This window comes from Trichosurus vulpecula, chromosome 7 (genome assembly GCF_011100635.1).
Source record: "Trichosurus vulpecula isolate mTriVul1 chromosome 7, mTriVul1.pri, whole genome shotgun sequence".
Classification (NCBI taxonomy): domain Eukaryota; kingdom Metazoa; phylum Chordata; class Mammalia; order Diprotodontia; family Phalangeridae; genus Trichosurus; species Trichosurus vulpecula.
In genome coordinates, this window is record NC_050579.1 from 263,007,737 (window position 1) to 263,021,285 (window position 13,549).

General features: G+C 50.3%; 1 protein-coding gene across 1 annotated transcript; it reads right to left on the reverse strand.

Moving 5' to 3' along the window:
* Positions 1-893: 893 nt before the first annotated feature.
* Positions 894-9,034, reverse strand: NYAP1 (neuronal tyrosine phosphorylated phosphoinositide-3-kinase adaptor 1). The gene is made up of 6 exons (XM_036768032.1): positions 8,894-9,034; positions 6,315-6,661; positions 4,154-5,671; positions 2,971-3,195; positions 2,509-2,618; positions 894-1,368 (listed from the first exon to the last, which is right to left on the reverse strand). Exons 1-6 carry the CDS (start codon positions 8,959-8,961, stop codon positions 1,117-1,119), a joined length of 2,520 nt encoding a protein of 839 aa, XP_036623927.1. The 5' UTR covers positions 8,962-9,034; the 3' UTR covers positions 894-1,116.
* Between the last annotated feature and the right edge of the window lie 4,515 nt (positions 9,035-13,549).

The window sequence follows — 13,549 nt, forward strand, 5'->3', positions numbered from 1 at the left end:
ATGGATTATCTCAGCTCAGATCTCAGTGGGGTTCCAATCTATCCCAAGCTCCATCTTTCCTTCTGACTTCCCATAGGTACTCATAACCTTCTCTTTCTGAGGTGCATCCCTCTACCAGTCAAAGGCAAAAATGGAGAGCAACAAAAACAGTGTAAGACGTAGAATAATTAAATATATGAGGCGAGTTCTAGGATCATTATTCTTTTAATATATTATTCTGGAACAAAATGAATAATAATTTTAAAAAAGCTCCTGGTAGTTCTTGTTTTCTCTTTATAATTTAAATAAATACCACCACCACCCCCACCCCCCTGACAATTTCCCTCCACTCCCACCATTCTTCCCTCCCTAACCTGGTTGATTTCAGAGTAGGCCACTTTCAGTACCAAATTTCACATTTTCCTAGCCTGGTCTCCCACCCCCTACTCCTGGTTCTTCATAGCTATGGGAGAGATTTGAGTGGTGGGATTTTTAGGGATTTGGGAGAAAGAAAGCATCTTTGATTCCCTTAGTACCTCAGTTTCCCATCCCCTTCTCAGTAGAGGGATAGGAAGCGTGTAGATTTCCCCCTCTAGATTAAAAAATAAATAAATAAAATAAATACCCCCCTCCCTTTCCCCACTTCTCTATAAAGTAGTTCCTTTCTCTTCCCCTCTGGAACTTATATGCCCCACCTCCCTCTTTCCTTACCAGCCCTTTCCCGCCCTCCCAGTTTTACCATCTAACCTTGTTGGGTGAGGAATCCATAGCTCTGACAAGAGCGGAAGAGCCAAAGGCCCCCACTTCCAGCCCCAGTGTTGCCTTCCTTCCCCAAAGTCCAGCAAAGGGGCAGAAGGTGGGCGTTCTTGGAGGGAGCTGCCCACTCCCCAACCCTCTACCATTCCACCTCGCCTCCAGGGTCTTGGTGGTTGAGAGGGAGGTTGAATTGTTCTTACTGACTGTCTTTCAGTTCTTACTGACTCTCTTTCAGGAGGGACCAAGCTTCTCCCTCCCCAGGCAGGATCCTAGAGGGAGACGGCCACTTGGCCTCCTTTAAATGGTGGTATCCTAGGGGGAGGCTGGGCATTGGTTTACCCCTTGGTCCTCCTCTGGATCTGCCCCCCAATCCTGCCCCTTTCAGATTGCTGTATCCCACAAGACCGTTTGCTGCCGGCGGCATGGAGGGGTGCCGGTTTTTCGGGGTTCTGGTCCCCGTCTCCAACTGGGAAGGATGGGCATGCTCTCCTGCTTGCAGAGCCCCCGGTCCGGCCGGTGCCTTGCCTTAATCTCCTTGCAGACGCAGCGTTTTCTCTCGATCACCTCCAGCAACTTGCCATCCCTCTCCGGGGCTGGTTGCGGGGGGAGAGGCAGCAGCAGTGCAGGATGGGTCTGTGTCACCCCACCCCCACCCCCTCACCAAGTATGGTTTGGGGGGGGGAGGAGGAAGAAACAAAAAGGGCATGTTAAGGACCACAGAATTGCTGGTACTGAAAAAAGACCTGTTTTTTCAACTCTTTTCTTTAATCTCCACCCAAACACATGTCCACATGTCCTGGGCCTTAGAGATCATATAGGCCAACATCCTTATTTTACAAAGGAGGAAGCTGAAGCCCAGACAAGAGAGAGGTCTTGCTCAAAGTCATATAGCAATGTTACAACTCCTTTTGTCCTTTAGAAAGGCTATTACTGCAATTTGGAATTCTGCTAAGAGAGTGACTAAAATGTCCCTAACCTTTGACCCAGAGATCCTGTTGTTAGGTTGTAACCTACCCCAAAGAGGAGTCCCATATACACCAAAGCATTTATAGCAACACTTTTTATAGCGACAAAGCACTAGAAACAAAACAGATGCACGTTTCTTTTTAGGATCTTGTTGGATCCCTTCTGAAACCGTAGAATCCAGAAGTGGCTGCTAGAATTCTAGTTAAGATGTTAAGGCTGGTCTCCTACCTCTATTTGCTGTCTTACTTCGGGCCAGCAACGTCCTCGGTCAGGTTCCTCATTTATAAAGTGAGGGGCTGAACTAGATCATCTTTGGGGTCCCTGACAGCACAATCCCTGGATTGTGCTCCCTTTCTTCTCTAAAGCTTTGTGTTCTTACTTTCCTCCGGCTATCTTCCCAACTATTTCCTCCTATCTGCCTCAAACACCTGCCACCCTGGCTCCTGTTTTCTATTCCAACAAGACACATCCTGTACATGAGCACCGTTGTTCAGTTATTTCTGTTGTGTCCACTCTTCCTGACCCCATTTGGGGTTTTCTTGGCAAAGATACAGGAGTGGTTTGCCGTGTCCTTCTCCACCTCATTTTACAGATGGGGAACTTAGGCAAACAGGGGTAAGTGACTTGCCCAAGATCACACAGCTAGTAGGTGTCTGAGGTTGAATCTGAACTCAGGTCTTCCTGACTCTATCTACTGTGCCACCTGGCTGCCCTTTCTATATATCACTGGCCTTCATACCCACTTGCCCCTATCCATCATTTTTTTCTCCCTCCCCACATAAAAAGAGCTCCAAACTCTCTCCTCACCTGGCTGAGGAGTTCCCTGGGCTGGCTGCAGGGTCGTGGGGTGTGGGCAGCAGCATGGCGAACTCCAGAGGTAGAGGCTGAGCGCCCTAGGCGATAACCTCCTGTGAAGTCTAGGGAGGGAGAAAGAGAAATAAGGGAGGAAACAGGCCACTCTAGGGCTTTCTTTTCTCCCTTAGCCCTTTCTCTCTGTCTTCCTCATTCTTATCCCCCATACTCCTCTCTGGATCATCAAGGGTGTGGGGGGTGTAAATTGGGGGTGAGGCATAGAATAAAAATGAAAGGCTTGTGATATGGGCAAATGTTTCTGGAAATAATCATGAATCCCATTCCATTGGGCTGGATGGTCTTGTCTCTGCCCTCCTGGCCCCCACCCCCAACTCCCTACAGTCAGTGAGTGAATAGCTGTTTTAGAGGGTAGAGGGTATATATGTGCGATTGGGGAAAAAAGTAAGGGAATCTCACCTCCGTTGCGGTGGCAGGCAGGGAAGGTTTGGCAGGGCATGGTTAGTCCTGTTCGGCTTCCTCCTCCTCCAGCCTGGTCCCCACTGTGATGGGCCCTGGCCAGCAGGCCCTCTGCCCCCTGGCTTCGAACAGGGATGCCTGATGGGAGGAGTCCCTTCTCCTCCTTCTCTGCCTTGCCTGGCCCTTCTCTACTACCATTCCAAGCCCGGACACCTTCCACGGCCTCTGCTGGAGGAAATTAGGAGATTTCAGGTCCCCTGGACATATATCAGGGGCCCATGGAGATAAAGCCCAGGATAGATGGAGAATGTGGAGGGAAGGGTTATATCTGAGAAAGGAGAAGCAGGAATTATTTCTCTTTTCCCCTTCCTTCCCTTTCCATATCTCCTTTTATTCAGTCACACAGTTTTTAAGCCCACCTCTTCATATGTCAGAAAGATCTCCCAGGACCCTCTGGGAAGGAAGCAGGATCCCTTCCTTCCCACCCCCACCCGCCTTAGCTTTCCCCACCCACCTTAAGCTAAGAATCCTATTTCTCAGCATCTCTCCATACTATCTTTTGCCCTTCTCAGATAAGCTCTCTATGTCAAAGGACTAAGGACTAGGGGGACTAAGACCACAGGAAGGGGTGGGTAAATCCTGGGTCAAGGGGTACGGGGGTAAGCCTGAACCCAAGTTCCCAGAAGTAGGCCTGGTGGAGGATTGGGTTGCTAGGTAACGGCAGGGGCCTACCTCTCTTCTCCCTCCTGTCTGGGTAGGTTGTCATGGTAACAGCTGGGAGGCAGCTGTGTTTGGCTCAGAATCCACTCACACATACAGGGTCCCTTCCCCCTTACATCTCCCAGAAGGCAAGTGGAGTGTCTGGGGTTGGAGGGGGAGGTTGCCCCAAAATGACAACATTTAGCTCTAAATTCTCCCTTTGATTCTCCTGACTCCCTGAACCCCCATCCCTTCCTCTGTGATCCAGTGACCTTCTCTATCCTTAGTCCAATGCTCTGATGCTTAGGGTAGCTGTTCCACCCTGGGTTCCACCCTCTTGAATTCAGGAGTGGAGAGTAGCGTCCAACTGACCCTCCTCAAACTCAACCCCTCTATGGCCTCCTCCCAACCTGAGAACCTCCCTTCCCTCCCTGCTCCCACCTCCTCCATTTCTTCCCGCCCTCCTCCCCACCTCCCAACTCACTCTCCAAGTCTTTCGCTTTCCTCCCTCTGTACAGGACTTTTCTTTGCAGGGCCCAGCCCGCCCCAAATGTTGTTCCCACCTCCTCTTCCTCCTCCTCCTCCTGCTCTTCCTCCTCTGGTGTCCCTGAACTGGCAATGACATGGGCACAGGAGATGCTGGCAAATGCACCCCCACTGGTACCCTGGTCCTGCAGCTGGATTTTGACCATGGGGGCAGGAGCCCCAACCCCACAGCCCTTTGATAGCAAACCCCCTGCCTTCAGGCTCTCATAGGTTGGGGGTCTCTTGAACCCAGCTGTGGCTGGATAAGTCCAGAGGGGGCAAAGGGGGCTAGTTGTAGGATCAGGAAGGTTGTGGGGAGAAGCCAGGCAGCTCCGGTGGTGAAGTACTCCAGGCCCACTGGTGGGGGCAGCTTTCCCAGGAGGTACTGGCCTGGAACTAGCACAGAGCATCCCGTGAAGGACTGAGATTTCCTTCTCTGTCTTCGGCTCCCCACCCCCCAGAGATGGGCCAGTTGGTAGAACAGAGTGTGTGGTCACCTTGACCGCTGAGTATACCATGGTATAAGACACAGCTTTGTCCTTGGGGGGTCCTGGGAGCAACATGGCTGGGGCAAGGGAAGATGCTGGTGCTCCTGCTGCCTTGGTACAGATCATACTATGGGAATTGGGAATCTCCCTCTCCTTCTCCCCTCGAGGCTGACCAGAGCCCTGAGGGGGCAGTGGTGTTGAATGGCTCCGTGCCCGACCAGAGGGCCCTAGTAGCAGCAAATTGGCAGCAGGAGGCGGAGGTGGGGGTGTCTCTTGATCCCGTCCAGGCACTTGGAGAGCTGGGACAGGGACAGCCGGCTCCTTGGTGTGACAGAGGACCGGCAACCTAGAGACCCCGTCCCCAGGGGTCCGGGTAGCAGACTTGGCTTGGGGAAAGGCAAGAAGTGGGGGGCGGTGCTGGAGAAGGTTGGGAAAGGGTGGTGGGATTTCACAAGGGGAAGTCTTAGTAGGAGCCCCATTCTGCCTGCTCTGGAGGGCAGAGGCTGGGCGACGGTGGGAGTGATGAGAATGAGGATGATGCAATGGAGAGACCGCAGCTGGTGGGGGGACTCCGTTGGCCCGGCCTTCTGCTACCTCTTCAGGGAGTGGGTATTTCATTTCTTCATATATGGCCTCGCTCTCCTCAGAGTCTGAGTCCGGGCCAGCTGGGGGGCCTGTTCCCCCTCCAACAGAGGCACCTGCTGGGCCTCCACTACTTCTTCCACTACTCCCTCCGCCTCCCTGGAAGACGTCTCCCACCATTTCGATGTAGACAGGTTCTTCATCCTGTGAGCTCAAATCATGTTCACCTCCCCCCCTCCCACCTCGGCTGTATCGCTGCAGGGGCAAGGCCCCAACCCGAGAAGTGGGAGCCACTGAGCAGGACTCATCAAAGGAGACAGAGAGCTGGGTGTTGGGACTGCGCTTTGGCTTCTGAGGAGGGATTTTCCGGCTAGACTCTCGGCCTTCAGGGGCTGGTTTCTGAGAACCTGAGGAAGTCCCAGAAACAAAAGGCAGGGACTGAAATAAGACTGGCATGGGAGAATCATTAAGACATTGTAAAGGCACCTCCTTTCCGGGACACACTGCTCCTTTCTCCCCCTCCCATCTCCCCTGACCCATAGCTCTAGTCAATCGGTTTTCTGTCAGTCAAACCTCTATCTTGTTTATGAACACCAGAAAGCCTACAGTTTCTAGATCCACTCCCACAATTCATCCCCTAACCCTTAAATGGACTTCTAGGATAGCTTCTCCTTTCCATAGAAATAGCTCATATCCGTTCAACAAAAAGAGTTATGTCCTTGGAGTCTGAGGACCTGCATTTAAATCCTACCTCTTAATACTTATTGCTTGCGTGACATTGGGCAAATAACTTAACTACCCTGCGCCTCAGTTTCCTCATCTGTAAAGTCAGGATGGCATACCAGATAGCCTCTGAGCTTCCTTCCGGTTCTATAATCTAAGATCCTACACTACCCAGAATGGAATCTCTTGTTCATTCTAAAACTGAAACCTTCCACTTTCCCCTGGTGCCAAAATGGATCCTCCCAAACCCAAAATGGACCTTTTTTTTTTCCTACTGGAAATCCCTGTGGGATGAAGGGAGTATCATGGGGGGAAAGAGGGTCTTACCTGCTTTCTTGCTGGGAGGTGCCTCGGCCCCACTTGTAGCCATGCTGAGTTTGGTGCTGGGGTGTCTCCGGGGCTTCACAGGTGGCCTCCGGGCTCCAACATCTCCCCCAACTCCACTGCTCCCCCCACCACCAGCAGTACCCCCACTACTCTCCATACTCCCCACCGAATGGCAGGAGAGGGAGCGGGGAGCCATGGCACTACGGCAGGGGTGAGGGGCATGCTCCTGGGAAGCAGGCATGGTCATGAAGCCCATCCTGAGCGAGCGTCGAAGCGAAGAGACGTCTCGTGCACGAACCCCAGGCCCTGGCCCTGAAGGACCAGCAGGTACCACTTCCTTACTTGCACTGAGGGAAGGGATGGGCAAAAGAGAGAGAAAGCAGGAAAGAAATGAGAGAGGCAAAGGCAGACATCGGGCCAGGCAGGGCTTCCCCTTCCCTCTTCACCTCCTGGAGTGTTATGGTATGATGTGGGTGGGGATGTGCTACAGGCAGCAGGTGAGGAATGAGGGTTAGTGCCAAGATCCTTGGAAAGGACACTAAAAATAAAGCACAAAGCCCTAAAGGTCGGAGGGAGAGGCTTTGAGGCCTTGGTCTTGGGGATTTTTAAAAGGAAGACAAAAGAATAGGACCAAGGGATAAGGTTCTGAGGGTACAAGGTACAAGGACAATCATCCCCTAGGTCTATTTGGGCCCCAGATTTCAAACAGCATCTGCATGAAATTCTTTGTGCACAATTTGGAGAACTGCAAAAATCTGATGTCAAGCACATTCCTCACATAGAGGAAAGCATGAGTGACACACACAGATGCAGGCTCAGCCGCAGGGTCTCATATCTGTCCCCTGGCTTCACTTCATGCTTGAAACATGCACACATTCCTGATGGCTTACTTCTCCACTGTGTTTCCCAACTACTTCAGCCACCCTTATCCTGCCTTCCTTGCCCCCGTCCCTTATGATTCTCCTTCCTCTAGCTCTCCTTTCCTTCCTCTTTCTGTCATTCTTTTGCCTTATTCCCTTTCCTGATTCCACAATTTATCCCCCACCTTCCACTCTCATTCACAGTCTCTTGTGCTTCTGTGTGAAAGAATGGGAGGAGGGGGGGACTGTAGGGGGTGTGTGTGGAAACCAGAGGGTTGTCGTGGGGTGGGATCTCTGATTAGGGCCCTGTCTACTAACCCTTCATTAAGAGGAGATCTCTGCAGTGATAGCTCTGATTAATCTAATTAACAACATTAATTAAATCCCACAGAAAGGAGGGGGAGGAGGGGTAATGGGGAGGTGGATCTGACTCAGGCTTTTCCAGACAGTGTAGCCACGAGGGGGAAAGTGAAGGGAGTCAAGGGGTGGGGAGATGAGGAATGAAAGCTCGGGGAGGGAGAATGGGGGAAGGAGGGAGAGGGAGAGGAGGAGGGAGAGGGAGAGGGAGGGGAGAGAGAGAGAGAGAGAGAGAGAGAGAGAGAGAGAGAGAGAGCAAGCAAAAAACCTACAGAAGGAGGCACAGAATAGGATGAGAACAGATCTTAGTGCAGTCTGAAAGGACCTAACGTGGTGCTTCAAGAAATTTTGCCTCTAAAAAAAATCTTGTCCCTGTTATTTAATACCTGTATGAACTTGGACAAATATCTCAACCTCTCTGGTTATTATTAAATAAAGGAGTTGGACTGCATGGGTTTTAGGGTCCTTTCAGTGCTTGATCTGTAAACCACCTCACAGTGAAACATTCTGCTCACCTCCAGACAAGAGACGTGGTGGACTCAGAATGCACATTGGGGCATATTTTTTTCTTTTTTTGCACATGGCTAATGTGAGAATTTGTTTTGCTTGACTCTACGTGTTTGCAACGGGTTTTATTTTTCTTGTTTTCTCAATAGGGCAGGAGAGGAGGAGGAGGTGGGAGGGAGAGAATTCAGGACAGAAAATAAAAACAGATTTAAAATAATTTAAAATCTATGATCCTAAGTTAGATTTTACTGATCTTGATACAATTATGTCCTCTCATCTTCCGTTTCTTCCACCTTGCACCTTTTTCCTCAACTTTCCCCAGATCAAGAAGAAGGGAAAGGAATCAAATGGCTCCCTCATTCATATGACTCCCTCCTGGACCCTGTGAGATAAGAGAGCAGTTTGCCCCGGCACCTTTATTGTTGGACTTGTACTATCCGAGGTCAGGTGACAAAGTAGGATGGGGGTGGGGAAGGAGAAGATAGGGAAAAGAGAAAGGAATTTATGCTAAAGGTATTCGGGGATGGTGGAAGGGGGTTAGTAGAGGGATGGCATTTGGGGATGGGAGAAGCTGGCGGACAAAAGAAACAGTCCTACATTAGGGGTAAGGGAAAATTAAATCAGGAAGAAATACTTTAGACAGAAAAGTAGGATACTGAGGACCAGAGAAAAAGCTCAGAATGCAAATAGACAGAGAGCTGGGACTGTGCTTATTATGTGATTCTCTTTAGGGCCTTTAGAACAATGATTGTTAATAATTAAATGAGAGAGAAAAGTGAGGTAGAGGGGAATTGACAACATCCAAGTTGACAGTAAAAAAAAGGAAGTGAGTTGGAGAGAGAATCAGGGTCTTACCTCCTTTTGGCCTCCTCCTCCTTGTGCTGTCTCCACTCCAGCTTGGTTTTTCGGTAGAGCAGGTTCATGTCGTAGGGCAAGAAGGAGGGGATGCGGGGCTCTGCTCAGCACCACCAGGCCTGGGGGGGCCCCCTCCCTGGGTCCTGGATCAACTTGGTTGGGGAAAAAAATAATAGTAGTAGTGGTGATGGTATGGGGTGGTTGTAGGAGTAGTAGTAGTAATAGAGACCTAGCAGAAGAAACTTAAACCGTGTGGGAATAGGACTAACGTGTCATCTCTAGCATCCTCCTGTCTGCTCTTGGGAGGTGCTTTCAGTGAGTCTAGGAAGATGAATTTACATCCCAATATTCTTAGTAAATTTCAAAAAGCAGTCATTTTATCAATCTGGACAATGGCCGGCAGAGCACGAGATACGTAAGAATGATAACAGGGTAGCAACTTGTTCTTGGTCCAGTTCTATCTGAACCCATCGAAAAAGATGAGAGTGAGTTAAAGCAATCATAACTGGCACACAGCACATCACTTTACATACATAATAATACCAGCTCATTTGTATAGCACTTAAAGGATGGCAAAAGGCATTACATTTATCCCATCTTGTCCTCATGACACCCCTGCGAGGCAAGTGCTACCATTACCCCCATTTTAGAGATGAGGAAGTTGGGGCAAACGGAGGTTAAGTGACTTAAGGGTCACAGTTCGGGTGAAAAAGAAATTTTAAAAAATATGAGAAGCCGGGAATAAAAAGTATAGAAGACATGACTTGGGCCCACAAAAAGAAGACAGAAAAACAAAAACAGACTAGCAGAAGCATACAGAAAGCTATTGAAAAATACCTCAGATCCCCAACTGTGCAGAAACACATACTGACAAAATACAAGCCCATTCTATACAGCTTTACATATACAAGATAAACAGTGTGTATAAGACAGGCCTGGATAATATAGAATACACTACAGGGCCAGACACACCGATGGACATGGATACATGGACGTATACACAGGTAAACAGATCCAGAGACAGATGCACCCACAGACATAAACACCCACAGACACACCCACAGACTACAGACATACAAACACACAGACATCCACATTAATCAGATACCCAGAATTAGACAGGCTGAAACAGAAGAGTTAATGCTTAGTGCCTTATTGGTGTAGGTTTACAACCATTTTTTTTGGTTGGGGTGGTGGTGGAGGCTCAGTCAAGTTCCTAGCATCTGGGAGGAGGGAAGGGGGACTGAGTCAGGGAACAATCACTCTTCTTAACCCAAGATTGTAGTCCAGCACCTGACTGACTAATGGACCGCCCCTACCCCCACCCCTTACCCCAAACACACACACACACACACACACACACACACACACACACACACACTCACTCTCCCTTCCAGCGTTTAGGCTAGGGCCTGGCCCTGCTCCGTCTCCTTGTCTATTCCCTATATCACCTCCTTGGCATCGAGTCCCCTGACTCCCCAAGCCCTGGCTCCAATCTCCTTCCAACCTCTTAGATCTGTGGATGCGGACAAGCCCTTCTCCATCAGTTCCAAGTGTTGGCTCACCCCCGAAGCATCACTGGGAAAGGGTGGGGGTCGCGGAGCGGCGGGGTGGGAGTCGGGAGGGAGTCTTCAGGTTTAGTCCCTGGGTCCAGACATCTCCCACTCAGTGCCCACCTTCATACCTAGCCTGACACTTCCCCCGTTCTCCCAGACATCCCCGTCCCTCACCATCCCCATTCTCCTTGCTCACCCTGGGGCCTCTTCCCCCTGCATCCCTCTATCTCCCCGGATCCTCTGGACTTGGCCTGCCTCATCTCCCCAGCCCCGTGGTTCCCGTGTCCTCCTCCACCTCTCCCCTTGCCCGGATACCTTGTGCCTCTCAGCTCCCCTTCCTCCATCCAACACCCCCCTTCCCAACCAAGTCCCCCCAGTTTCCCCATTTCCCCCGTACCTGGCCTGCCAGGCGCCGGCCCCCCCATGCCGGGCGGAGCCCGGAGCAGGAGGAGGAGGAGGGAGGAAGGGAGAGAGAGACAGAGAGATCAGGGGGGAGCGGAGCTCGGGCCTGCCGCAGAGACAGCCCCGCCTCCAGGTCCGCCCCCAGACCCGCCCCTGGCCCTCAAACCCACCCCTCCACGCGGGCCAGGGAAGCGGGGAGAGAGCTAGAGAGCGAAAGACACCCACGGCGCCCGGGGAGACTAAGGCACGGAGGCGCCGGCCGAGAATAAATGGGAAAGGGATGAAAGATGCAGAGAAGACAGCGAGAAGAGAAGCCCTCGGACGGCGAGCGGGCGGGAGCCTGGCGGCGGCCGCCGCCCAGGACTAGCGCACCGCCGCTTCGCTGTCAGAGTCTTCGCCTGACCCTGCTCCTCCGCCGACCCGACCCGGGAGCCTAAGTTTCTGGTCCTAAACCGCGACCACCTCCCGCTGCGTGCAGCTCGGGCGCCCCAGTGCGCCTTGCCCGAGAGGGCCCCCCTGCGGCCGCGCGCGGACCTGCAGCCACCAGCCCAGCCCTCTTCACTCCTTGTCTATTTCACAGCCCAATCCAGCCCGGGGAGCCGCCAGAAACCAGTGTTGGCATTAGAAGGGTGGGTGGAAGGGGATCTCTGGCCCCAGCTGACTCCTCCGTAAAGAAAGGGGTCTGGACGAAGTGTTTTTAAGGCTCTTTCCGCCTCTGACATTCTGCGGTTTTGAGTTGGGGATCTTGAAAGTTTCAGGGCGCCTGCCCCCCAAGACAGGACAGCCGGGGGTGGGGCGGTGTAGTTAGATTGAGAGACCAGTAGGGGTAAGCAGGCTTAGTTTCGGGGAGACAAAAGAGACCGGCAGCAGGACAGACAGATGGTAATACAAATAGACAAAGACGCCTCTCCAGCAGGAGGGGCTGTTCACCTTCTTGGTCTCCTAAAGATGTGGGAGCTAGGGGGAGCTGAGTTCATCCTTACCCCATCGACTTTCTTTTCATCCTGTACCTGGCGCCCTAAAAACCTGGACCTTGCTTCTCTGTAAGTGTTCAAAGTAACCCTTCTCTGCATCCTGAATAGCTAGGCCACCCTCTTCTTCACCTTTGACTTTCCCGAGCTCTAACTAGGAATGGTGGAAGGATTGTTTTAGGGGTCAAGTAAATGGTCCCTGCTAATTTTAATTACCGCTAACAACAGCTGCAGGACCGGCTTAACCCATAAAGTAAATTCCAAAACCGTGATGACCTATTTACCTCCCCAATCCCTACCCTCACCCAACTCCTAGAAATCTGAGATCCCACAGTTGGGGATTTATTCTTTTGGCTTTAGGTTTTACTTTCTGTTAAAATGCCCTTAGGACAATGAGGTTCGTAGAAAGGAGATAAAACATATCTTTTCCCTCACAGTAGAGAGGTGAGGTACTACCAGGACAGAGTATTGTATATATTCTCAGATAAAGTTTCTGTATCATTGTTTTCCTTTGTCACAAGGGAGGGTTTGGGGGGAGGGGGGAGGGGAGAATAACTGTGATGTAAAGACAAAATCATCAATAAATGAGTTTTAAAAATAATCATAAGAGAAAATATCCCTGGAAGAGGTAACACTGTTGTAATAGAATATAAGCTTTTTGAGGACAGGAACTGTAATATTTTTGTCTTTGTTTCCTCAGTGCCTGGAAGTAGGCACTTTAATAAATGTTTGTTGAATTGGGTGAGTTTGTAAACTGAAGACGGTTTTTGGCTGGGGAAAATCGAGGGTAAAGACAGAGATGGGGGGTGGGGCAGAGACCCTCCGGGTTTATGGCGATATTTTTCTTATTCTGCTATTGTTTCTAGGACCAGTTACAATCATAATTATACAAAAGCATTTCCTGAAAAATTTTGACTTTATTTGAATTTATGCCTTTAAGAAAGATACTGAGCTGGGTGCTTAAATACTGTGACTGCATGCAGGGAATATTGTGGGTGTGGTGGGAAGAGTACTGTGCCAAAGACAGGAGTAATTGACGCTACGGGAGGCATCTGACAGTTGTTATAGGAGGTATAGAGTAGGTTCTGTGGGGGCCTTGCTTCCAGGGCCTTACAGGTGAAGGGAAGAAGTCGAGCCGGAGTCCAGATTTCTTTTAGCAGACAAAAACATACATACATACGTGTGTGTGTAAATATATTACATACAGTTTGTTCAGTTGTGTCTTACTCTTCGTGACCCCATTTGGGGTTTTCTTGGGAAAGATACTGGAATGTTTGCCATTTCCTTCTCCAGCTCATTTTACAGATGAGAGAAATACAACCGAGGGAAACAGGGTTAAGTGACTTGCCGAGGGCCATGCAACTGGTAAGTTTCTGAGGCCAGATTTGAATTCAGAAAGATCAGCCTTGCTGACTTCAGGCCCAGAACTCTGCCTACGATGCTACCTAGCTGCCCAAGTATATACAATACAATGGTGTGTGTGTGTGTGTGTGTGTGTGTGTGTGTACACATATATGCATATATGTATACACACACATATACATATATATGCATATATGTGTGTACATATACAATATTAGAAATGCTGTCAAGAATTTGGAGGGGAAAGTTCACAGGGTCATAATTATTAAACTAAAAGGAATCTTAGAGGTCATTGAGACCAGCCCCCTCAATTTTACAGTTGAAGAAGCTGAGGCCCAGAGAGGTGAAGTGATTTGCCCAAGGTT

What these genes read in the sequence shown, in the direction of transcription:
- NYAP1 (XM_036768032.1), bottom strand. Translation starts at nt 8,961, where the DNA reads ATGAACCTGCTCTACCGAAAAACCAAGCTGGAGTGGAGACAGCACAAG. An exon ending in GAGGAGGAGGCCAAAAGGAG is followed by an intron (nt 6,662 to 8,893) that starts GTAAGACCCTGA and finishes CCCTTCCCTCAG; the next exon opens with TGCAAGTAAGGAAGTGGTAC. An exon ending in ACCTCCCAGCAAGAAAGCAG is followed by an intron (nt 5,672 to 6,314) that starts GTAAGACCCTCT and finishes GGACTTCCTCAG; the next exon opens with GTTCTCAGAAACCAGCCCCT.